The 26,381-nt window shown below is 38.8% G+C and overlaps 1 protein-coding gene and 1 long non-coding RNA gene across 10 annotated transcripts in view; one reads left to right on the forward strand and one right to left on the reverse strand.

Annotated features, from left to right (window-relative positions):
- Window positions 1-26,381, reverse strand: part of PDE4D (phosphodiesterase 4D) — a 586,915-nt gene that overhangs the window by 332,488 nt on the left and 228,046 nt on the right. For 2 of the 9 annotated variants that reach the window (XM_025145253.3, XM_025145251.3), the window contains exon 1: window positions 3,529-3,992. The exons of the other annotated variants lie outside the window; for them this stretch is intronic. In XM_025145253.3, coding sequence (XP_025001021.1) covers window positions 3,529-3,797 — 269 coding nt within the window. In that variant the 5' untranslated portion in view covers window positions 3,798-3,992. Of the gene's footprint in view, window positions 1-3,528; window positions 3,993-26,381 lie in introns of those variants that run through there. 9 annotated transcript variants of the gene reach the window in all.
- LOC121108599 lies at window positions 3,067-10,160 on the forward strand. The gene is made up of 3 exons (XR_005843231.1): window positions 3,067-3,269; window positions 3,417-3,531; window positions 7,305-10,160. It is a non-coding gene; the product is annotated as an uncharacterized LOC121108599 (long non-coding RNA).

Consider the following 26,381-nt stretch of genomic DNA (forward strand, 5'->3'; position numbering starts at 1 on the left):
CCTCATGGTTTATCCTGGAAAGTTAAAAAGCACACTCATACACACACTCACAAAAAATACTACGTGTCTTCCTGAACACTACTTCAGACAGAACAGACGTAAATCACCCTGTTCATTTCTTAAACATTCCTCCTGTATCACTCAAGATGTAGTTTTTAGAACAGAGAACAGCTTAACTTTTCAGGAAGGATGAACCGTGAAGCCTCTTACAGAAATATCAAAAGCTTACATTCTCCATTAATTTTTCTTAATCACATGTAGTGATTAGATATGTACATAACTACCTTTCACATAATACACAATCCTCCCAATGTATTAATTGGACACGTGTTAATATTGCATCTTATAAGTAGGTACCTCATCATAAAACAAGAAGTCATTTTGAAAGTTCACAAGCAGGCCATGCATTCATTCTGATCTTATGCAAAATGATATTCCTGACATATGACTACAGTTATTAACATTTTACTCAGCAAAACGATAAGCCACAATAATACAGTAAATGCATGTTGGTGTCAACAATTTTACAGTTTAAGCCATTATAGGGGGACAGTTATGGGCCTTATGAAAGGAAGAAGAACTAAACTGCCAGTAGAATCCAGCCTGCTCTAACTGCCTGCATATGAACAGAAATCAGGCAGTTAGAACATTCATTTCGCTGGTACCTAAGTGCACTGGACCTGCAGTGACAGTATTTTGCATTGCTACAAAACATGGTAATATCTTTTGTGTTACGCACTTAGTTACTATGCTTAGAATTGTGTGTGTGCATGTTTGTATGCATACTCATATATACATCATAGGAAAACAGAAGAAAACATATTCTAAAAGTAAAGGTATTTTATAAATGCAGAAAGGACTGGAATATGACACAAATGGCATTCCATCTTACTGGTGGTTTAAGTGAGATTGATATTAAAGTTTTTCGTGTCTATGTGAACAGTGTCCTGAACAAGAAAGATGTACACACAAAGAATGCTATTCTTAAAGTACTAAATGGATTAAATCACAAATTTAAGAGAATTAGTGCACTTACAGAAAAGATCAGAACTATGGAAGACAAATTATATGTCCTGAAACCAGAATGGATCCCCCATCTGGGAGTAAGCTTTGAATTTAGAGCACCATTTTTTCCTAGGAGCTGACTGAAATAAGATTATGTGAATATGAAATTTCAAATAATATATTTCCTATTCAGCTAAAGTATTATAAAACTATGTGTCACAGTTATCTCTGTTTTCTAAATAGATAATCAACTGAAGACCAACCAGCAATGGGCTGAATGGAATGTAGCAACAAGTAAGATTACAAAGCACACAGAAGTACTTCTGCTTTCCTTTTCAGGCCTGTAAGTCTGACAACACATGCAAGTTCTCAGGTTATTTATTCTAATTCTCTGTTTGATTTACCACTTCCCTTCTTTCTTGCTAAATAAAACCTGTTTCTAAGATGACCCAGTCTTAAAAATCATTTAGAACTAAGTATGAAATGTCTAATACAAGTATTTTAAAAGGTTAGTATCTGGAGAAAAACAAACATTTTCTGCAGTCAACATCACATTAAAGGAGGCACTCTACCCAAACTCAAAACTTTCCGAAACTCATTATAGGAAGTGCATTTAAGCAAAATTCCACTTTTTAATACTGTGAAAGCCTTTGCCCTTTCATATTGCCCAAACCTGTTTGTTCACTTCATTACTGTCGCCTTTAATACATTTCCTTTCTGTTTTCTCTGAACTGTTCACAATAACTGTCATAACACATAACCATACATGATACATTTCCTTAGTCATTTTTTTGAAAAACATACTTATTTTCAGTTTACAAAGTAAAATAGCTCTGCCTGAATTTGTTTTCTTAGCTTTTTGTTTGGTTGGTTTTTGTTTCAGTCCTGCATGTTCTCATCTCTAGGCTGTTTTATGAAAAGCAACATTTAGAAAGCCTTAATATTGTTGGAGGTTACATTTAATTATTAAGGGAAAATGTAGTCTCATAACTTCATCCAGTTTTCTCTTTTAATGCGTGCAATGTCTGATCAGGCACACTGATTTTAAAACATTCTTTAAGAAAAAAGGCACACATCCCCCCTACTATTCAAGAGTTGTACTATCAGAGGAGAACTTCTTACTCTAAGCCAGGCCTGTAATTGCAGGCTGAAAAAAAGGCAGTTATTGTTCTGGGATTTTTTGCCAATACATTTTAATGTACCATATACTAAGCTTGCTTGTATTTGACTGATTTTGTCTGTGGTATGTATCCACACTTAACTATACACTGACTCTAGACATCTTTCTCAAGTAACCTTTACTGTTTGTTACACTGTAAATGTTCATTTTTTAATCAGTGATTAACCTGAGTTTTATAACATTATTTTCCCCTTATATGTGCTTGCTAGTATATTTTAACATGCAGTACAAAAATACATTTTAGCCACAAAAACATTCATTGTAAAGATGTAGAATACATACCTATCACATATCGGTGGTGTAGATTTAGTATCAGACAAATGAAAATAAACTTGAATAACACATGTCTATGTACTGCTTATAATGTGTGACTTTGAATGTATTTAAGACCCCTCCACTCTTTATATTACATATTTATTTTAAAAATACTAGGGATAAAATCTGACAAGAAATAAAAACCAGAACACATTAAGATGTCAGGACCATTAAAGCAAACAGGCGAGTGTTATTGAGTTACAATAATCTGGTATGTATCATTTGGAAAAAAAAAAGAATAAATTAAGTAATGAAATTATGCTGCTGTTTTGCAGAAGATGGATGCAACAAAATGAAGGTTTTTTTTTTTTCTTTTTGATATTTGATAACAAAGACATGGCTAAAAAATGATTTAGTTACAAAAAGAAAAAAAAAAAAGAAAAAAGTGCTACTGAACCATTTAACAAGGGTTTCCCTTTCTGTCTTTCCACTGTTTATCCTAGCAACTGTTTTAATAAGAAGTACTATTTCATGAACAATATATTCCCACCCATCTCTATCAAGTGCTTCTTAATTTGAACTTTGTTGAGAGATGAAGTTGTGTTATCCTGCTTTTGAGTTTAGAGGCGAGTGAAGAAGGGGAGGGGAAGAGAGGTGTAAATTGGCTATAAATACATAAAATGTATGGAGGGGAAAGACTTCCTTATCATTCTAGCCTGAACAGCACAGAACCAGATGAGAACCCTTCCTTCTTAAGTCTCCAATTTGTTTTTCTTGGGAGAAGGGGAAGAAGTGAATTATCATCTAAAAGAAAAGAAAGGAAAAAAAGGTAACTTTGAAAAAGCAAATACATGTGTTGTTTTTTGTTTGTTTGTTTGTTTTTTACTTTATATTTGTTATCTAACTCACTGTTTTAAACTTCAGACATGAAATGAACTTGAGTCACAAATTAGAACTATTAAACTGTCTCTTTCAGTCAGAGCGATTCACGCCTAGGTCACGCAAACATAAGCCCTGACACCAAGGAGAGAAATGCTCTCTGCAGACAAGTTAACCTGACGTCTTGTAACGATGTGCTCAGAGCTTACCAGGTATGTGCCACAGTGAAACGCCGCTGCTTTGGTATGTTGCTGTTCAAAAGCATCCTGCGTAAAAGCCTGGGAGAGTTTCGAGGAGAAATAACTGGAGATAAGCGAGGAGAAGCAGATGAAGATTTCTTAGATGTCCCGGACTTTTCATATTGCAACAGGTTTTCCCTCAGGGTCTTCACAAGATCTTCATTTAACCACGGATTCTGACAAGGTGAATTATCCACCTCAGGAACAGCCAGGGTGTCTGGGCTTGTCTGCTGAGCCATGCCTCCTAAGTAAGCTTGCTAGTAAGGTCTGCTGCAGCCTTATAATGGTCCGACTGCTTAACAAAATCTCCCTTCCAAGTTGCCTCCAAGGAACCATGCAGAGCTCCAGGCTCTTGCTCAGCCTATGCTGCTCTCAACATAGTGTTGCTGCCCTCAGCCTCCCTCTGCAGATTATGATCTGCAAAGAAAAAAGTGAACTAACTCCTCCACAGAAACCTATTAAATATTACCACTCCTCTCACAGTCCTCTTGCCAAAGATCACTTATTAGCTATCATAGCGAGTGCACACAGCCTTTTGTCGGAGCTATAAAGCTTCCTGTTAAACTATTGGAACTAATGTGCTGCAGCTGCTTGAGTAGCTTCTCGTTATGTACATAAAAAGTGCTGGAGGAGGGCTTAAGCATCAGATGCGTGCTCATTTGTTTGGTTATTCTTTCCATTTGCTTACTCCTGAACCTTCAGGGAGGCCTGAAAAGAGGCGGGGGGGGGGGGGGGGGAAATATCCTCTTTTATGGGTTTTGTTGTTTTTTTTTCCCCACAATCTACAGTATTTGTCATTCCCAAGTACAAATGAAGATTACAAACTTTTACCTCAAACTAAGTAGTAAATACTAAAACAACGTAAAAGGGTTCCAGTTCTGCCTTCTCTTCCTTATCCCCACCCAAACAACAGCAGTTTTTTGACAACCATGTTTCAAATGCATTTAGGGAAGGCTAATGCTACCTTACGCTTTCCAGAAATACAAAACAGACATGATGTTAAAAGTTGCAAACAAACCAAAACCGGACTATGAGATACCAGTGTATTGATATAATAAGATGTTCTTAATTCAGAGTATCCTCATCACTACATGAACTATGAAAGTGCCTTTTTTACTGTTTGCTGTTGGTGAGGAAACTGTCTAATGTTATGAAAAGGGAACTTCTGAAATATAAAAAGCAGAAGTACCTGCATTTATTTCATCAATGAATGCAGCTATTAAATTTCATTTAAAAATATTTTAATTGAATTACACAAAGAAGATGTCAGTGCAGTTTTTTTTAATCCAAGAAAACCTTTTTCAGTCAATCCTTAGAGATGAGGTTGTTGTTGCTTGTTAAGACTTATTTTTAATTAAATTAACTCACTTCGGCTATTCTGAAGGAGGAAATTTTTATTAATGTGCTCAGTTTTGTTGATGACTGATGGCAAAGACCTGTAATAACCGGTGAAAGGCTAATATTTACTTAAGCTTGCTGCATTCACTTTTACAGTGACAACAATAATATTTCAGTTATAAACATACTTCCTCTTCATTCTAAAGGAAAAATCATCACCTCTTTATGAAAGGTTTTCTTTTTAACGTCAGAGCATTGGTTACATATTATTTTTGTTAGTAATATATTTTTTCTTTCCCTTTATCTTACAATCCTGCTTTCCTTTATGAATAATAATTTCATTTTAGAAACACATACAGTATCCAGGTTTTCAATGGGGTGAAATTTGTTTGACCACTATTATATTGCCACATGGGAAAGGCAGATACTGTTACTGACATTAAGGTGAAATCAGAGATCCCATAAAAGCAGACCTGTGCCAAAAAAGAAGAGGAGTCACCTTTGTACTTAGCACTGAGGTCAGAAATCCTGAGAATCATAAAGAGAAAATCACAATGCTGGCAGAAGCAGGGCAGAACAGCAACTGAAAGGTCAACTTACATTAAGAGTGGCATTGCTATCAGGTGTGAGCCACATTATGTAGACAGGTTTAACTGTACTGCGTCATACGTGAAATTCGATAACAGCATATTTACAAATTTAACTCAGTCTTGAACAGTGCCACAGAATGCAGAAAACACCATGCATTCCATTTTATGTATTTTTCTAGAATTTTATGTATGATTTAATCAGGGTTCGTGTCATGGTTTTAGTTGGAATAGTCAGTTTTCTTCACAGAGCCTTGTATGTTTGGGCTTCTGCTGAAAACAACATTGATAACACACAGATGTTTCAACTGTTGCTGAGCAATGTTGCACCAGGGCAAGGACTTTTGAGCTTCTCACGCTGCCTCGCCAGAGTGGAGCTGAGGCTGCGCAAGGAGATGGGAGGGGACAGAACCAGGAAAGCTGACTCAAACTGGCCAAAGGGATACGTCATACCATATGTCATCATGCTGAACTGTAACAGTGGAGTAAAGATGAAGGAATGGTGGGATGCTTGGAGTGATGGTGTTTGTATTCTCAATAAACAGTTACATGTGGTGAGCTCTCCTTTCCTTTACGTAGCTGAGTACTTGCCAGCCAATGGGAAGCAGTGAAAGAATTTCTTCTTTTGCTTTGCTTGTACATGCAGCTTTTTTTTTACCCAAGCTGTCCTTAACTCACGAGTTCTCTCACTTATACTTTCAAGTTCTCTCCCCCACCCCACATGAGAAAAAAGAGTGAGCAGCTACGGGATGCTGAGCTTCTGCTGGGGTAAAGCACAGCAGTTGAAGATCAACACTGCCCAAATATAAACTAAGATCCAGATATAATTAAAACTTTAAAAACAAAATTTGAATTATGAAATTTAAACTGGAAATGGACTGTTAATCCACAGACAGAAAAATAACTGGATCAAATCATAACTAACATGTTGCTAACACAATCACTCCTTTTTCTTTGGAAGAACATTATACACAGCTCTGCTCTTCAACAAGTAGAATAAATATATAAATTCTGCTTATGGAGTATAATATAAGTGTTTATTTTGTTTGCATGATGAACAAAATATATTTCTAGTGTTAGTCTACTATGCTACATAAGTCCAACCATTTTTTCAAGTAACACAGTTTGTATATTGAGACCTAGGCTATTTTATGCTATGAAATGCTGCCATCTTATGTCTATTCCAAAGCATGGTCTTAAGAGAGCTGTAGTGGCTTTCTTAAGCCAGAAATTATTTTGAGAGATCGATGACATCATTAAGACAGTGATTTCAGTTCCTAATTCTAGTTGGAATACATTACAGAGAAAATGATATAAAAGTATTAGTCCATAAATCTAGACTCTCACTTTCCTTTTCTTTAGTAGGACTAGAATTAAGGACCATTAGTTTGACACCTAGCATATAGGGATTGGACTTGATATCTTGAGGTCCCTTACAACCCAGCGATTCTGTGATTCTGTGATTACAGGTACTGAGTGGAAAGCCACATATTCAAAGAGGTAATACGGAACATGTACAGAACAGCAAGATAACAACTATTAGCAAACAATATGTACAAAGTTGGTATAAGAAGCAACATTTACTTAAAAACTAAAATGCTAGAAGAAATATGTATGCAGATATTGCATTTCCCCAAGCAGCTTAATCAGACATAAATACACCTCTTCCTCCAAAGAGAAAGAAACAAAACAAAACAAAAAATTCTGGGACTGCTAAAAAAAAAAAATCTTCACGTGATCAAAACCACAGACTGTAGTTTTTTCAATCAGTATTAGAACTTTATTTACCTATTTATTTACTTATTTGTTTATTAAATACAGATGAGTATGGGTGGACTGTTCAGTGGATGAAGAACTGGCTGCAGGATTGAATCCAGAGAGTGATGCACAATGGCCCAACATCTGGATGGAGGTCAATGACAAGTAGTGTCCCCCAGGGGTCAGTGCTGGGGCTGATTCTCTTTAGTGTCTTCATCAGTGACATTGACAGTGGGGTCAAGTGCACCCTCAGCAAGTTTGCTGATGACACCAAGCTGAGTGGTGTTGTTTTCACACTAGAGGGTGTCTAGGTCCAGTGGGATCTAGACAGGCTTGAGCAGTAGGCCGAGGTGAACCTCATGAGGTTCAACAAATCTGAGTACAAGGTCTTGCGTCTGGGTTGAGGAATCCTTACTACCAATGCAAGCTGAGAGATGAAAGGATTGAGTGCAGCCCTGCCAAAAAAGACCTGGGAGTACTGGTGGATTGAAAGCTGTACATGAGCCAGCAATGTGCTCTCATAGCCCAGAAAGCCAACAGTATCTTGGGCTGCATCAAAAGAAGTGTGGCCAGCAGGGTGAGGGAGGTGATCCTGCTCCTCTGCTCTGTGCTGGGGTGACCTCACCTGGAGTACTGCGTCCAGATACAGAGTCCTCAGTACAGGAGAGGCATGGACCTGTTGGAGCGTGTCCAGAGAAGGGCCACAAAAATGATCCAAGGGATGGAACACCTCTTCTATGAGGACAGACTGAGAGATCTGGAGGCTGTTCAGCCTGGAGAAGAGAAGGCTGCAAGATGACCTGAGAGCAGCCTCTCAGTATCTCAAGGGGATACTTGAAAAGTAAGGGGACAGACTCTTTAGGAGAGTCTGTGGTGATTGAAGAAGGGGAAATGGCTTCAAGCTTTAAAAGAGTAGATTTAGGTTCGATATAAAGAAAAGGCCTTTTACAGTGAGGGTGGTGAGGCACTGGAACAGGTTGCCTAGAGCTGTGGTTGATACCCCGTCCCCAGAGACTTTAAAGGTAAGGCTGAATCAGGTCTAGGGCAACCTGATCTAGCCGTGGATGGCCCTGTTCATTGCAGGGGAGTTGGACTAGATGACCTTTAAAGGCCCATTTCAACTCTAAGGATTCTCTGATTCTATGAGTTAGTCTTCTGGGATCTTCCCCAGCGGTACAATTGAGATCACTGAAATCATACTGTGAAATTCTACCACAAAAATAAATAAAATAAAATAAAATAAAATAAAATAAAATAAAATAAAATAATGAAATAAAATGTTACTTCTTCTTCCAAAATAAGGCATTTGAGAGCTCATATATACCACATTTCCAAAAGCTAATACTGATACTGCTTTAAGTATACCTATATTTTGTGTTTCAATTGCACTCATTAAATATTTAATATATTTAATTAATATATTTAATATTTCTCAGTTAAATCTATTTTTCCAAATTTTGCTTTGTCATAACTGCATAGGAAGAAGTTATATCAAGATCATATTTGGTCTTACCTACTATGCTTTCAACTAAAACAGCCTAAGGCTCAAAAGAAAAACAGAAAACTAGAATATTCTTATAACAGACATTCAATATTACAAAACCTGAGAATAATCAATAACTTATATTCTCTTCCATTTTTCACAATCTCATATTAAAAAAAAAAAAAAAAAAAAAAAAGTAAAGCACTTTTCAGAAACTTTGCGATAAAATATGCTCCTTACAATAAATAAACATCACAGGCTGAAAATGTTCACTCCTCTGCTCATCATGAAGATCAGGACAAGATAACTTCTGTAAGTAATACTGTAATACAAAATTGATAGTACTTGATTTTTACATAAAAAAGAACAAACAAGAATTAAAATATAATTTCTGTGTTACAACTAGAATAGGATAAAGTCAATATAATTTTATAACTAATAACTCAAACTATAAAATATGAGGTTGTCTATTCTTAAAGATATTGTTGTCTATTCTTAAAGATATCCATTAGACTATTAAAGCATAAACAGAGCTACTCACAAGGTACAGTAAAACTTTTTCACATAAAATATGAAAAGTTATTGAAATATCTAATCTGAGATCAACTAGAGAACTTCGAACAGATAGGAGCACAAGAAAAAGCACAAACTTCTGATGTGATACTTCTCTGAGAGCAAGTGGATCAGTATTGCTGGAACATGGGAGATTGGTAGGTTGGTAAGAACCTCAGGTGATGAAGTCTTAAAGCAGGGCTAGCTGTGAGGTCAGGTCACGCGGATGTACTTGAGCACCTTGTACTAGAGAATGGCGTAGAAGAAGTGGGAAAGGAAAGCAGACAGAAAGTCAGAGTTGGTTGTGAAGAATGGTTGCTACATAATGGCTTAATTTCCTGAAGTAAACAACAGGTTCGCTGGGTTATGGTGTGGTAGAGACAAGCCCTAACACTAGATAAAATAGAAAATAGGAATATTAGATGATGATTAGATAATTCTCATCTAGGAAAAGAGGTTAAAGTGTGAATTGCAGAGCACTGCAGTAAAGAAAGAAAATAAAGATAAAAGAAGGATAAAATAATAATAGGTGAGAGGAATTCAATAAAATGATATGTACTAGTAAAGTTCTCAGTATCATTTTCATATCTACCAATCACCACATTCTCAAAGACGTGTGGATTTTCCAAGCTCAAGATAGTGCTTATCAAATTGCTTTTCCACCCAGATAGGTAGGTAGACATATATAAATTTGATCTCAGAAAGAGAAGAGAATGAAGAAACAACAGCTCATGTTATGGCTGTAGTCAGATATCATCAACATCAATGAAACATTTGCCATCCATTAAAATTTTAGAGCACTTTATTCCTGAGATAATAAAAACTATTTTCATAGTTTCAGCTCAGATTTATCTTACAATTTAATAAAGTGGGATTGTATTAAACAGTCTTCTTATTTATTTATTTTGAAATGTTATCACAATTCTACACAAATGAAATGCTGTTCAATTGTTTATTTCTCCAAATGAGCTTCTGGACTTCTGCTTTATCTTTTCTGTGCATGCCATAATCAAAAGAGATAAGTGAAAACTGAGCATGTGACATAGAAGAGAACAAGCATACAAAACAGCTACTTTCTAAAGCGTGGTCAGACGTAAGTCTAAGATTTTAAATTCATGCACAAAGAGTTCAGCAGTATTTTATGTAGATGTCACAGAAAAAAATTTATACATATACTTCCAAAATGATTAGCTAAATCTAATACATATCCTTAGGGTACTTCTGACAGTTGAAAACTGAAATTGCCTGCAAATTTTCTCAAGATTCTACAGTTCCTTCTACAATTCATGCTGCTATGAAGAACTAATGCTGTTTTCAGAGTGATATTTGTTTCTGAAATAAAACTCTATGAATTGAACACTGTTGGAAGTGATCCACTGTTCTGTAAATTCATTCTGTGAATGAACTGTCAAAAAAACCGAACTAAAAACACTCATTCACATACAAGAATACAACAATAACAATAAAGAAATGGGGGAAACAGGGTTCTCAAGAGCAATATGCTTAGCATTTTGTTATAAATGAAAAAATTCTATCAGCATGGCATAGAACAGCCTGAAGATTTTGCTCTAACAAGATCAGATGTTCCTTAACTTTAAGGTATTAAAAAAATGGGTCTAGCAACGCTACAAGCTTGGGGCAGAGTGGCTGGAAGACTGTGTAGAGGAAATAGACCTGGGGGTGTTGACTGACGCTAGACTGAACATGAGCCAGCAGTGTGCTCAGGTGGCCAATGGCATCCTGCCTTGTATCAGAAATAGTGTGGCCAGCAGGAACAGGGAAGTAATTATCCCCCTGTACTCAGCACTGGTGAGGCCGCACCTCAAGTACTGTGTCCAGTCTTGGGCCCCTCACTATAAGAAAGACATCGAGGCCCTGGAGCGTGTCCAGAGGAGGGCAACAAAGCTGGTGAGGGGTCTGGAGCACAGGCCTAATGAGGAGAGGCTGAAGGAGCTGGGATTGTTCAGTCTAGAGAAGAGGAGGCTCAGGGGAGACCTTATTGCTCTCTATAGCTACCTGCAAGGAGGCTGTAGTGAGCTGAGGATTGGCCTCTTCTCTCGTGTGACTAGTGATAGGACTAGAGGGAATGGCTTCAAGCTGCGCCAGGGAAGGTTCAGGCTGGACATTAGGAAATACTACTTCTCTGAAAGGGTGGTCTGGCACTGGCATAGGCTGCCCAGAGAGGTGGTGGAGTCACCGAGCCTGGTGGTGTTCAAAGAGCATTTGGATGTTGTGTTGAGGGACATGTTTTAGTGAGAACCATTTGTGATGGGTGAATGGTTGGACTGGATGATCCTGTGGGTCTTTTCCAACCTTAGCAATTCTATGATTCTATGATTCTATGATTCTATATTGAAGAGCTTCCATTAGAAAGGACTGCTAACAAAATCATGTTTGACTAATCAAGAAAAGAAATCATCAGTTCAAAATAAAAGTTTTACCACACTAACTGACGAAAAAAAAAGGCCTCAGCTAGAGTGACACATGCTAGAATATAGAAACAGAAACCTCATAAAGAAAGAAGCAGCATTACTTCTAAAAGTATGATATTCAGTGTGGCAAGAAGCATGGTTTGCCGGGAAAAGATAGGAACATGTGTAATTCCCCACACATACACATTAATATAAAAGTGAATCACCTCCAAAGCCAAATAAGAATAAACAGAGCAGAGCAGCAATTGTGTAATAAAAAACATTTCCTGGAGTTGGATTAAGGGAAATGGATGTACTTTTGCATGACTACATCAAAGTATGGAGAGGAGTATTTGGCAAAATTCCTGCCATTACAACACTTAAAAGTTATCAGTTAAGCGCTAAATTGTAATTGAAGGTCTGGCCTCACATGATCAGAAAACACCTATAAGTAAAAATAGCTGTGCAGAACAATCAGGAGGAGAGGGGGAGAAAGCAGGGTACAGAAAGAGCTGGGCTGGGCCAGGCCACCTTCCCAGTGAATATTTAATATAGATATGGGATTGCTTAGAAAGTACAGAGCGAGACAAGTTGTACTCATCATCTTAGACTTCTTAAGGCTAGACCTGGTAAGTGCTGTCAGAGCTTTCAGAATGTCAGTTAACTTACAAAAGCATAATTTTGCCTGCTGATGTCACTGCATGGATGATGGCTTTGTGAAAATCTGAGGATGATAAACTATCACAAAAAGCACTTGGCAAGAGGTATATCAATACTCCAGAATCCCAAAATTCAGAGTTTATTTCTGAATCTACAAAGAGCAATACCTCTTATCAAGCTAGACTTAGGTCCTCCAACCAATGTGGGTAAGCCAGAGTATTATGTAGAAATAAATGAGGACATTTCTGAGTGGTCAGACACAAGAATGGACAGCTTACTCAATAAGGAATCTGTACCATCTGTTATATTTAAACCAATATGTTATTTTAACCACATGCTAAAAGCTGGGATTAATTCAAAGAAATATTTATAAAATCTAGAGTGGTCCAACAGTAATAATAACAAAAAAAAGTTATAATAAAAAAATAATAACAAAAAAAGTCTACAGTAAGTTCCTAAGACTAACTCACTGTCTGCAGATGAGCTATTATTTGATGGCAAAAAAATAAGTGCATTAAAAGAGAAATCACAGCTGATGAAAAAGCACTGATACCACAGGATGTTTCAGAATTCTGAGACTTCCATGTAAGCTGTTGAATTTATGATGGGTTCAATTCAAGCTTGTTCCTTTAAATTGTTCTTTAAACTTTCCTGCTAAGAAATTTTGAATAGATAAGGAAAATAAGAAAATACATCTTTCAAGAAACTCATTTATATAATTAATTTAAAGCCACTGCAGCATCTTTTCTATGTATTTTAAAGTTGTAACTTGACACATCTTAAGAATTGGAATTTAAACAGCACAAGTTATTTTCTTCTACAACGTGATAAAGAATTAACAAAGATGATTCTTAGCCAGGAATAAACTAGCACCAGAAGCCAGAACACAAAGCACAGTATAAAAAATTTATATGTAACTAATGCCTTAAAAGAAAATGGTAACAAAGTTAATTTCCTCAGTGCATCTAATTAAGAGACATCCAAAATTATCTATTGAATTACATCCTATCACACATATAATTAGAGAAATAAAATACAACGAACTAAAACGAGGAAGTATAGCCAATCTCAGATGCTCTTAAAATACTGCAACAACATTTAAGTAAAAGTGTCATATACAGTCTCTCAGGGTAGAAAAACAATATATTTCTAATTGAAAACAATATATTTAGTAGGCCTTTAAATTCTGCTCATAGAACATGAAAACCTAATATTTTAAGGATGTTTTGTTTCTGAACCTGTGTCAATTGACTTCAAATAATAATGAAATAGTAGAAGCAAGATGATGAAATAGAAGAAATAAAGGACCTGCAGGAAAAAACCCCGTAGAGGGAGCAATTCTTACCCAATAAAAAATTGGGTATATATTTTTCTCACCACTTCATCATTAGTTCAAGGAATATTTCTAGTTTAGTTAATATTCCAAACCTTCTGATTAGGCATAATTGTAAGGAATATGTCCCCTTTTTTATCTATAAAGCTGAAGTTTTCTAAGGGGCAAGAACAATTGTCAGACCTTTATAGAATATGTTAAGTATCTGTATTACATTAACACCCTTGAATTACTGACTGAAGCCAAACCAAGCTAACATGACAAAAAAATATGCAAAACATTTCTGAATTGAATTTTAAAATATCCTTCTGGTGCTTAGATAGGATATTCTGTCTTTAATGTTAACAAAGAACACACATAAGAGTTCACTAAAAAGAGAGTTTGCCAGTAAGTGGAAAAGGAACTAAGGACTTAAGGAGATTTTTATGCAGTTGAATGTAAAACATGAAATCCGTTAAATGACAGATAATCCAGAGGCCAGTCTATGAAGGAACATATTATTTTTTCAAGCTTTAAAATTCTGCTGTTTGTTGCTGGTTTTTACAATGGTTTTATTTATTATTAGATTTCAAATGATCAGATAATGTCAGAATGGTTGCATTAAAAATAAATATTGGTCCTATTTATATCTTGACTACAAAATGAAAGGCCAAAAAAAACCAACCAAACAACAACAACAACAAAAACTAAGAAAGGGAAAAAAAAGTCTTATTCTTTTCACTGATTAAGGGAGCCCAACATAGAGATGTTTCTTACAATTTTGGATCCACTAAATTTGCCAGCTACTTGCACAACTAAAGGCTGTTATACATCAAGTGAATATTTTCACAGCAACCAAATCCAACAACTGCTTGTGGGAAATCTTGGTATTATGTAGCTGAAGTTTGCCTTTTGTGTTCCAAGAGACTGCTATATGTTCTGATCCTGGCTTTCCTGGAAGTGACTAAACATCTGCTGATGGGAAGTAGCAAATTAATTTCTTGTTTTGCTTGGCTTGTATGTGTAGCTTTTTCTTTACATGCCAAATGTTTTTACCTCAACCCACAAGTTCCCACACTTCTCACCTTTCTGATTCTCTCCACCATCCCACCCAGGAGCAGGTGGCTGCACAGTGCTGAGCTGCCTGCCAGGTTAGATCACAGCGCTGCCCTTATAAAGAATCAAAGCCATGGAATGCAATGGTCTGGAAGAAAGTGCCTGATGACAGCACATTTCCTCTTCAGTGAGGCCGGAGTACCTTTGAAGATTTTACTGTGCTCCTAGGATAATTTGCAGAATGCATAATCTTGTCCATATATAAGATTTAATACTCCTTTGCTGTTAAAGGAGACTGCAACTATGTCTTCAGGGAAGTGAGAGATCAAGGCTGTCTTCTGAAAATAAGTGTGTGATAGCAGAACTGCATTTGAGACACTGCTTGCATTATGAGGTATTGTCCTAGAAAAAAGTTCACTCTCCAAGAATCAAGACTCCTACAGAGGTCTGATGGAATGAAAACATTCACAGAGCCAGTAGACTTTGTTATACCTGATTAAAATTGCTGATGCAGAAATGAAGAGTGTCAGAAAAAAAGTTGTCTGTTCAGCCAAAGCATCGATGTATTTACATTCCTATGTGAACACTGAGGCTTTAACCTGTCTGTTCCTTCTCTGGCAGCAGCTTTCACTAATGAAGAAAAATTGCATAACTATTGTGTAGAACTTTTTATTACTATTGTTATTTTAATATGACCATACATTTGTTTTTTGCCAAACAAGACAGGCAGCATCTAAGACAGCAGACCTGACAAAAAAATTTCACTGCAATTAGTGATGGACGATGTCCAGAAACAGGTGTGATGAACACAACTGAAGTGCTAAATACCAAGAAAATAAGGAAGGGCCATATTGGGCGAGTCTATATGTTTATCTACCTGAACATGCCATCTCTGACAATTGCTAAACACAAATAATGGTTGAAGGGTAGAAGACAAGAAGCATGCAACACTTCCCATAATGGACAGTCTCCAGTAATTTGCAATGACTGGGGCATTTGAAGCTTAATATTGTCTTTTTACTTAATGATTCTCAATGGATTTTTCTTTCATGTGTTTGTCTAGACATTTCTTGAACTACTGAGAATTTTAGCATTCACAATTCCTGGCACAGGAACTTCTGCAACCTAATTCAGTAGACAGCAACTTATTTTTGGACCCTTATATCTGCTCAGAGCAGAAGGAGGAGCCTTCCCCCTTCTCCTGAAGTCTCCCTAACCAACAGATATGAAGTTCTAGGGATGGAAAGAGAAGATGGTATGGGTAGTGGTTCAGAACCATAAATGAAAAATCATGTTCAGGTCTAATTGAGAACCCAAGTCACAGCCAGTGCCACTAAAAAAAAGGCAAAGGATCTTAGTAATTGGAGAATCTGTGCTGAATGGCAATGACACACTCGTTTGCTGCCTGGATAACCTCTCTAAAGAGGTTTGCTGCCTGCCAGGGGCCCATATTTGTGACATCAGAAAGAGGATACCAGGTATGATAAAGCCAGAGGACTACTATTTACTGGTCTTTCAAGCAGGGTTGTGTGAGTCCACAACTAGAAAATTAAAAATGTACCAAAAAAAGACTTCACAACTCTTAGGAATATGCTGAAGGGATCGGGAGCACAGGGAGTGTTTTCCTCAATCCTCATGGCTGGAGACTGGGATCTGAATTCTATGATTTAGGACACAGCTTCAATAAGCCAGGAATGTTGATGTGGGATGTGACACAACTGACCAGGAAGAGTAAGAATATCCTAGGCAGGAAATTGTCTGGAAGCATCACCAAGGCTTTAAACTACATTCTGTGGGAGAAAGGGATGCACTGCTATGTAATAAAGAAGAATCAGGAAACACTGTTGCTTTAGAAAGTGTGGGGGAAAATCTCAGATTTTTCCCAGAGGTTTTTGAGAGGGCCTCTCTAAGACAGTAATGTGGACGAAAGCTCAGCTGAAATACCTCTATACCAATGCACAAAGCATGGGAAATTAGCAGGAGAAATTGGAAACCATGGTGCAACTGGAAAACTGATCTTAATCCTATCACAGAAACATGATGGGATGACTCACATAAATGAAATACCATGATTAAGGGCCATAAACTTTTTAGAAGGAATAGGCAAGGTAAGAGGGGTGAGGGAATTGCCCATTATCTTAAAAAGCAGATAGATTGCAAAGAGCTGCCTGTGAGAAACGGCCATGATCATGTTGAGAGCTTGCACATTAAAATTAGAGACCAGATCAATAAACGACATCTGGCAGTTAGCGTCTGCTTCAAGCTGCCTTCTTGCTTCAGTAGCAAGAGCCATCCCATTTGCAGGTATTCATCCTGATGGGGGATTTCAATCACACTGATATTTGCTGGGAAAACAAGACAGTGAGCTGCAAGTAACCCAGGAGAGTCCTGGAGTCCATTGATAATTACTTGCTGTTTCAGGTGCTGGACAGACCTACCAGTGGTTACACATTGCTGGACAGGTAGCTCACTAATGCAAAGGAGATAACTAAAGTGGTTAAGCTCAGAGCCACACAGGGCTGCAGCGACAATACCCCAGTCAGGTTCGGGATCTTGAAGAACACTGGCCTGTCAAAGAGTGGAGATAAATTAGAGTCTGGGAGAAGAACTCACTGAGAGCAGCCCCGTCGGTAAAGACTTGAGGGTTCTGAGGGATGAAAAGCTGGACATGAACCAGCACCGTGTACTTGCAGCCCAGATTACTAACAGTATCTTGGGCTGATTCAAAAAAGAGTTAGGCAGCAAGGCAAAGGAGGTGACTGCCCCACTCTGCTCTGCCCTTCTGAGGCCCCACTTGGAGTACAGCATCCAAGCCTGGGGCCCTTGGCTCAGGAAGGATGCAGAGCTGTTGGAGTATAATCAGAGGAGGGACGCCAAAATGATCAGAGAACTGGAGCACATCTCTTGTGAAAAAGGGTTGGGCTTGTTTAGCTTGGAGAAAAGGCTCTGGGAAGACCTCATCACATCCTTCCAGTACTTGAAGGGAGTTGACTAGCAGAAGGAGACTAACATTTTACACGGTCTAATAGTGATAGGACATGAAGGAAAGGCTTTAAACTAAAATATGTAGTTTAGATGTTAGGAAGAAATGTTTTACTTTAGAGGGTAGTGAGGCACTGGAACAGGTTGCCAAGGAAAGCTGTGGATGCCTCATCCCCAGCCAGGTTGGAAGGGCCCCATGCAGTATGATCTTCTAGGTGGCAACCCTGTCCATGCCAGGAGGGTCAGAACTAGATGGCCTTTAAGGTCCCATCTAGTCTAAGCCACTCTATGATTTCATGATTCTATGATTTTTTCTTATTCTGAACCTTGGAGATATTGATGAGATGAGGAATGTGTAACTGTCTTATATTTGAGTCTGTTGGGATCCATTGGCCTCAATGGAAGTTCTTTCAGAGAGGCGATTTTAAACTACAGGAACGAAGGAAAGCTAATGTGAATTTCTCTCTCTGTCCTAGCCTCAGATTTGGAGAATGGTGGTATGATTCAGTGCTGTAGTGTTGAATACAACAAAAATGTCAAATAATCTGATGCAAAACAATATCCTACTGAATGATCCCCAAAGTGGCTCACTAGGAAGCTTTGAATATGTATTATGGTACATAAGATGTTGCTGGAAAAATGTTTCGAGTGCCAAGAAGATCTTTTGTGTGGGAGCTCCCTTTTGATCAAATCTTGATGGTTACAAAGATTAGAAGGTACTGAAGAGAAAATACACTCTTACAAAATAAAGGGTTGAAGTGCTGTCTTGTTCCAGTCCCCAGGGATTTCTGCACAGGTGAATACTGTAATTCTTAAACCAGTTCAGCTGCCAGTGTTCTTTATGAATCCCATTTTGGAGAAACAGCAGACATAAAAAATTGGTTCAGAAACACCTCTAATTCTCTTGTTGCGTAATGCTTGAAGTTTGGCTTTTTTTTTTTTTTTTTTTTTCCAACTTCTGCTCAACCATGAGAATGCATATTGAGCATCCAAAACAAGCTCTTCTGACAACCTGAAGGTCAGAAAGTCTTGGAGCCTACACAGAAAGACCACACATAGGAAAACAACCTCTGTTTCTTCCAAATATGTCCTTGATCCATCCATTATCAACTAACTTTTCCTAAGGGAATCATAGAATCACAGAATGGCCTGGGTTGAAAAGGACCCCAAAGATCATCTAGTTTCAACCCCCTTGACATGGGCAGGGTAGCCAGCCACCAGATCAGGCTGCCCAGAGCCACATCCAGCCTGGCCTTGAATGCCTCCAGGAATGGGGCATCCACAACCTCTCTGGGCAACCCATTCCAGGGAAGATGAACCTCTAAATAAAACTAGGTTGAGAAATTATCTAACAATAGAGCCAACGTGCACCATAGAGTAAATGTGCGTTAAGATAAACACTCAAAGGAAAATCATAGAATCATATCAAAAACAAAGAGTTAAACAGAAGAGAAAGAATATGTTGGAAGGGACACATGAAGAAGGGTACGCAGAAGAACTAGAAGGGAAAGCCTAAGGTTTAAGAAATAGCAGTGATAGTGTAAGATAAAGAACAGTACTGAAAAGTTTGTTCTGCTGATTTTGGTAAACAATCGGCTAGGTCTCTGGAAACTTCATAACTCAAAGCAAATCAAAACTCTGGTGGAATATTTATGTTGTTGTCTATAGATTATGAATACCACTATGCTGACAGAGAACTTTAAAATATCAATGTAGTAAATTGAGAACCCTGGGGAAATGTATATCTAGCATATAATAAGTGGTGGGCTTGCACCTAGAATCCAATTTGCAGTTATATGATTATGTGATCCAATCTGTCCTCACAGCCGCAACTCTCATCTTCCATCCTTTCTCCTGGCCTTGACAAATACAGTCTTGCCAGCAATGCAAAACATTGCTGACCAGAATAATTTCCCTAGCCAATCATTTTGATATGACACTCTAGTCTATTTTATATGTCTCTGTTCCTGATTTTGCTGACACAAACTGCCTGCCTTGGCTTTTAGAAGCCTTCTCTGGCTATCACAGACTACCTCTTTCCCCTCCCCCCTCCCCGCCCAACTTGCTGAAATGTCAATTTCCACTAACAATGCCCATTTCTTCCAGACCTCTGTCATTACTAAATGCCTTCAACCTGTCATCAAGTTAGTCCTTCTCTTAAGGGATGTTGCCTATAAAGATCTGCAAACTTTATCTCATTATCTTAATTCAAAACAGTACTAGCAGTGATTCTAGAACCTGGCAACGAGGGTACAGAAAACAATAATTTTTGTACCAATGCACTCCCTTTTAAATCTTTCTACCAGTCTGCAACTTCTTGATTTAATATGTAATGTCTCTTTGGCAAGCAATGTTAGTTCAGAGATCGTGGAAGCATACAGAGACTACTCTGAAAGTAATTTCTCCTGTTTTATTGTGCTGGCCCATGATATCAGAAGCAGATATTGGTGGTATGGCAGTAAAGGTTGAACTTTCCCACCAATATCCCGTTATATTTTGTTGCTGTGTGACACATGGCAGCAGAGGGGCAGTTTGACAAAATGGTGTCTGACATGGAAGTGCGAATGAAGCAAAGGTGAGTCATTGAATTCCTCCATGCGGAAAAAAACTCTACCCACTGACATTCACTGACACTTGCTGAGCATCTACAGAGACTGAACGGTGGATGTGAGAACAGCAAGGCTGCAGGTGGTGCATTTCAGCAGTGGAGACAGCAACAGTGGGTCACCTCTGCTGGTGCATATTTTTTTAAGAGTGTGACATGCACATTTTCACTTATCACTGGCAAAAATGCAAAGCTAAAAGCTGTGCCTGTGTTGAAAAAGAACATTTTGCAGCTGAGAATTTTCTCTATCAATCAAATACTGTTGATTGTGCTCTTTGTATCCATAGTAGTTTCCATGGGGAAAAAAACAGGAAGAACTACTTTCAGAGCAATCTACTTAAAAAGACATGAGTTGGAAGAGACTATAAAGTTTGTCCAGTTCCAATTCCCTGCCATGGGCAGGGCTGCCACCCAGCAGCTCAGGCTGCCTAGGGCCCCATCCACCCTGGCCTTGAACACCCCCAGGGATGGGGCACCCACAGCTTCTCTGGGCAGCCTCACCACAGTCAGAGTAAAGAATTTCTTGCTAACATCTAATCTAAATCCCCCTTCTTTTAAGCTATGGGCTTCCTTGAAGTCTATTCTCCTTATCACTATCAGATGACTTAAAAAGTCACTTTCTCTCCTGTATATGAGCTCCCTTTCATAAAGGAGGTCTCCCTAGAGCTTGCTCTAATCTAGGCTGAACAAAACAGCCACTGTTCACAGGAATGGTGCTCCAGCCCTCTGATCATCTTTGTGCCTCTCCTCTGGATCTTATCCAATATCTCCACATGTTTCTTAAGCTGGGGGCCCTAGGCCTGGATGCAGTACTTCAGGTAGGGCCTCAGAAGGGCAGAGCAGAGGGAGGCAGTCACCTCCTTCATCCTGCTGGCCAATCCTTTTTTAATCAGCCCAGAATACTGTTGGAAATCTGGGTTGCAAGTACACGGTGCTGGCTCATGTCTAGTTTTTCATGCCTCAGAACCCGCAAGTCCTTGCCTGCAGGGCTGCTCCCTATGAGTCTTTCCCCAGAAAGTATACATACCTGGGACTGCCATTGCTGTGGGCTTTGCTGGATCTCATTAGGTTCTCTTAGACTCATTTTTCAAGTCTTTCCAGATCCCTCTGTATGATATCCCTTCCTTCTACTATGTTAACTGCACCACTCATCTTGGTGTCATTAGTGAACTTGCTGAGAACACACTCAATTCCACTGTCAATGTTATTGATAATAATGTTGAAGAGTACTGGCCACAAGATAGACACCTGGGGGATATCACTTGTCACCAGCCTCCATCTGGACTTAGAGCCATTGACCACAATCCTCTGGCTTTGATCATCCAACCAATTCTTTATCCACCAAACAATCCAGCCTTCAACTGCATCTCTCTAATTTAGAGATAAGGGTGTGGTAAGAGACCACGTCAAAGACCTTGCACAAGTCCATGTGGATGACATAAGTTGCCCTTCCTTCGTCCACTGATGACATCACTCCATCACAGAAGACCACCTCACTGATTTGGTACAATCTGCCATTGGTGAAGACATGCTAGCTGTCAAAGATCGCCTCCTCATCTTGCATGTACCTTAATGTAACTTCCAGAAGGTTCTGCTCCATGATCTGCCCAAGCACAGACATAATATTTACCAGCCTGTAGTCTTCCAGATGTTCCTTTCCCCTTTTCTTAAAAAGAGAGTGATATTTCCCTTTTTCCAGTAAACAGGCAGATAACGTGGCAGCCACAGCTTTTTGAATATGATGGAGAGTGGCTTGGCAACCACATCAGCCAGACACTTCATGATCCTGGGATGCACATCACTGGGCCCCATAGGCTTGTGAGCATTCAGTCTCATCAGATAGTCTCAAACATACTCTTTATGCTGGTAGGTATTTCACACCCCCAACCCCCACGTAGAGGTTCAGGGACAGATATGTTTGTTAATACATATAGTTTAGAGCTTGAGACAGTAAAGTTCAGGACTACAGCAACCACATAATGAAGCTACATAAAAAATGAGCAAAACATGACAGTAAAAAAAAAATTTTCTGGAGTGTTTGAAAATCTAAGCCAATGGTTCCACTAATATCCAAGAAAATTTAATGATCTGTAAGCTATAAATAAATATATGAATATCAGTTACCATCAGTTACTAGTCGATGCTAGATACAAAGCTAGCAGTAAGAAAATGCTCTAAATTTACAAAATCAGATGCCTGTAAACATCTGTTAAAATACAAGTAGAAATCCCCCCTCTAGTGGATTTTAGGACGAATTGCAGAGTTATAACAAAGCAAGCAGAGAATCAAAAGGGTCTTTTTTATTATTTGTTACTTGGCTTTTTAGTAAGATTATGTAACATTTACCCTAATGCAGTACTTGTGAGACATAGACAAGTACTACAGCCTGACTAGGCCAGCTTCAATGCAGACTAGAAACTTTCAATAAGCAGCTTAAAAAAATAACAACAACAAAAACAGGGAACAAAGGGGTAACACAAAGGCAAAGAAAAAATATAAGGGAATAAATTTTCACCATGTAGGATGGTGGTTAGTACATAATAGTGACAAGATTTTGAGCAAAGTGCACATAAGGAAAGTTTTAAGAGGTATTTCAAGGAAAATAATAAAGTATATTCACAGATCATCTACCTAATAGGGAAGGAAATTTTCTTGTTAGAAATCTAAGACAACAGTATTATACACTTATCTGTGGACTGATCAAAACCAGGTACTAGTCACTTGCAAGGGAATAGGACAAGATTTTGGACATCTGGACAGAAGCAATAAAGAATTTTTCAAGGGGAAAACAAGCAGCTGCTTTCTGTTGCAAGAGAGCACTGAGCATTAGAAAAAAAGAGGAAGGAAGAGAGGAGGGGAGGGCAGGGGGGAAGAGGGAAGAGAGAAGGGAAGGGAATGAGACATAAAGGAAACTATCCCCTATTTTCATACTTAGCTTGAAAAAATTTAAATAAATCAGTTTGACAGTTTTCAAGCCGGGAATTACAAAAGCTAACACAGCATGTCAGCATTTAGTTTAAAATTTTTGCAGTATTAGAGGAAAGTCTCAGGTTTTTTTCAGCTTGGAAGAACTTAATACTTAATTTTCTAGAAAGCCAACAGTTACAAGTAGTGTTAGAATTTTGATTATGGAGAGCTCCAGATGCTTGTGTATTCTGGTCAGTTCCAGCCTCTTCCTTTCCTTCCCTGTCCACACATACACATCATCACAAAGCCTACTCTCTCTGTCTTCACCATTCTATTCAAAATTTTGGGTTAATTTAACTCCCTTCCCTACTCCAAATTTCCATGCTGCAGCTGCTGCTTCCCTGATAATTTTTCTGCCTTCTGAGCATAACCAGAAATTACAACCTACAGTCTGGATGAAGGGAGGCACAGCTGCAAGTCCTACAGCCTGGAACAAGAGGGAGGCTGGACTTGATTAAAAATGTGATCCATGGTTTGGAGTGGAGGAAGCAAAGCTGAAATTATAACTGGCAGGTTTAGCTTAATATATTCTAAGGAACACTGGCAAGCCAAAACAAAACAAACAACAACAACAACAAAAAAAAACCCCACAAAAAATTGTTTATCAAAGAAAATCAAATGCTAGAAGAGGATGAAATTAAACACAGAACTGTAAAGTAATCCAAAGTGCTTGGGAATGCAGAGTGTAAGTCAAATGTAATTAATTCAGCCACATTGTCTCCAGAATGACGAGTGATGCTTCATCCTAGCTGAACCATATCTGTTTTTAAGTCCCCATCAGTAAAAAAACATTTTGTCAGTACTTTGCATCTGAAGGGGCAAATTTTGTACATTTCAGTGTTCAAAAATCTGTGTCCTTTCAATCATGCTACACTGATATACACTGAGTATGTTGAACACTCTTTTTTTTTTTTTTTCTCTTAGTAGACTAATCAGTTTACAAAGCTTCATTCTTTGTTCAGGTGATGAGATTGAAAGCAACATAGGTATTATTCTTTGGACACAAAGTGACACAAGGTGACCAGAGGATGGGAGGAATTACATATAGGACAGGAAAAGCGGCAGGCATCAAGCTGAAACTCAGAAATGTGCTTCCAACTGAGCTCCCCTGAGTGTACTGTAAGCACTACATGGCAAATCCAGTAGCTGCAGAGCTGAGCCAGTCAGGTACGTGTGGCACAAAGGATCTCAGAGTGGAAAAAAAGCCACGGAACATGAAGAACTAACATGCCTTAGAAATATGTTTTTGTTCTTTTCTCATCTTGCTTTGCACTGAGCTTAGCAATCTTGCTTCAGCACTGACCATGTACTTCATCTCTGATCAAATATAATTTGAACAACTTTCCTTATCAGTGGCATCTCTGTGAAAATTCCTTCTTAATGATGAAAATTCCTTCCATTTTCTTCAGACATGTTGAGTTATGAACACTCTCAAATATGACTATCTCCTTTTCCACTGCACCTCCAGTCTGCTACTATGTTTGAGTCTTCTAAAGCTGCAGTAGAGAACTGTTACTGGTGGCAATACTATACTGCATCAGTTGATGCACTGGAAGGCAGGGCTGTTCTTTGGGACATAAACAGACTGGAACAATGAGTGGGTGAGAATATCACAGTGAGTGTTCAACAAATTGCAGTCATGCAGTTGTGGTGAAATAACTCTATGTCAAGGTGCAGGTGGGGAGCTACCTAGGCAGGAAAAAACTTTCCAGAAAGAGACCTAGTGATTCTGGTGGACACAGTGTGTCATTGCACCAGTGAAGGTCAACCACACACTGGCTGTGTTAACACGACTGTCCTCAGGAAACTACAGGAAGTAATTTTCCACATTTTGAGACTACATGGAGGATACCATCTTTGGTTTTAGGCTTCCAGGTGTAAACAAACAAACAAACAACAACAAACAGAACAACTGAAAACTGACATGATTGAATGAGGCCAGAGATGGGCCACAAAGATCAGGTTATAAAAATTGAGTTTGTTCCTCCTGAGAAGGCTAAGCAGAAATCTTCCTGCTGTCTGCAGCTGTGTAATAGGAGGCATAGAAAAGCTGGAGTGAGACTTTTATCAAAGATGCACAGTGGTAGAACCAGCAGAAGCAGATACAAGTTGGAATACATAAAATTCTGACAGGATATTACAAAAAATTGCCATGAAAGTGGTCAAACATATCAACCTGCTGCCCAGAGAGGTTGTATGAACTCCATTCTTGGAGATATTCAAAACCCAACTGTACACTCCCTGAGACAGTTTGTTCTTGCAGGATGCTGGACTGTTATTCTCAGAAGGTCTCTTCCAACCTACATGACTCTATGATCATATAATCAGAGAATCACAGAATTGTAGAATGGCCTGGCTTGAAAAGGACCCCAAAGATCATCCAGTTTAAACCACCTTGCTGTGTGCAGGGTTGCCAACCACTAGACCAGGCTGCCCAGAGCCACATCCAGCCTGGTCTTGAATGCCTCCAGGGATGGGGCATCCACAACCTCCGTGGGCAACCGGTTCCAGTGCATCACCACCCTCTGAGTGAAAAAATTCTTCCTAATATCTAACCTAAACCTCCTCTGTCTCAGTTTAAAATCATTCTCCCTTGTCCTATCACTATCCACCATTGTAAACAGCCGTTCATCAGTATTGAGAGGCTGCAATGAGGCGTCCCCAGAGCTTTCTCTTCTCCAAGCTAAACAAGCCCAGTTCCCTCAACCTCTCCTCATAGGAGAGGTGCTCCAGCCCTCTGAGCATCTCAGTGGCCCTCCTCTGGACTCATTCCAAGAGCTCCATGTCCTTCGTGTACTGGGGGCCCCAGGCCTGAACGCAGTACTCCAGATGGGGCCTCACAAAAGCTGAGTAGAGGGAGACAATGACCTCCCTCTCCCTGCTGGCCACTCCTCTTTTAATGCAGGCCCAAATACAGTTGGCCTTCCGGGCTGCAAGCGCACACTGCTGGCTCATGTCCAGCTTCTCGTCCACTAGGACCCCCAAGTCCTTCTCCACAGGGCTGCTCACAAGATCTTCTCCCAGTCTGCATAGATACTTTGGATTGCTCAGTCCAAGTGCAGCACCTTGCACTTGGTGTTATTGAACCTCATTAGGCTCATATGGACTCACT

The sequence above is a fragment of the Gallus gallus genome, chromosome Z, assembly GCF_016699485.2.
Source record: "Gallus gallus isolate bGalGal1 chromosome Z, bGalGal1.mat.broiler.GRCg7b, whole genome shotgun sequence".
In the NCBI taxonomy this organism is placed as follows: Eukaryota; Metazoa; Chordata; class Aves; order Galliformes; family Phasianidae; genus Gallus; species Gallus gallus.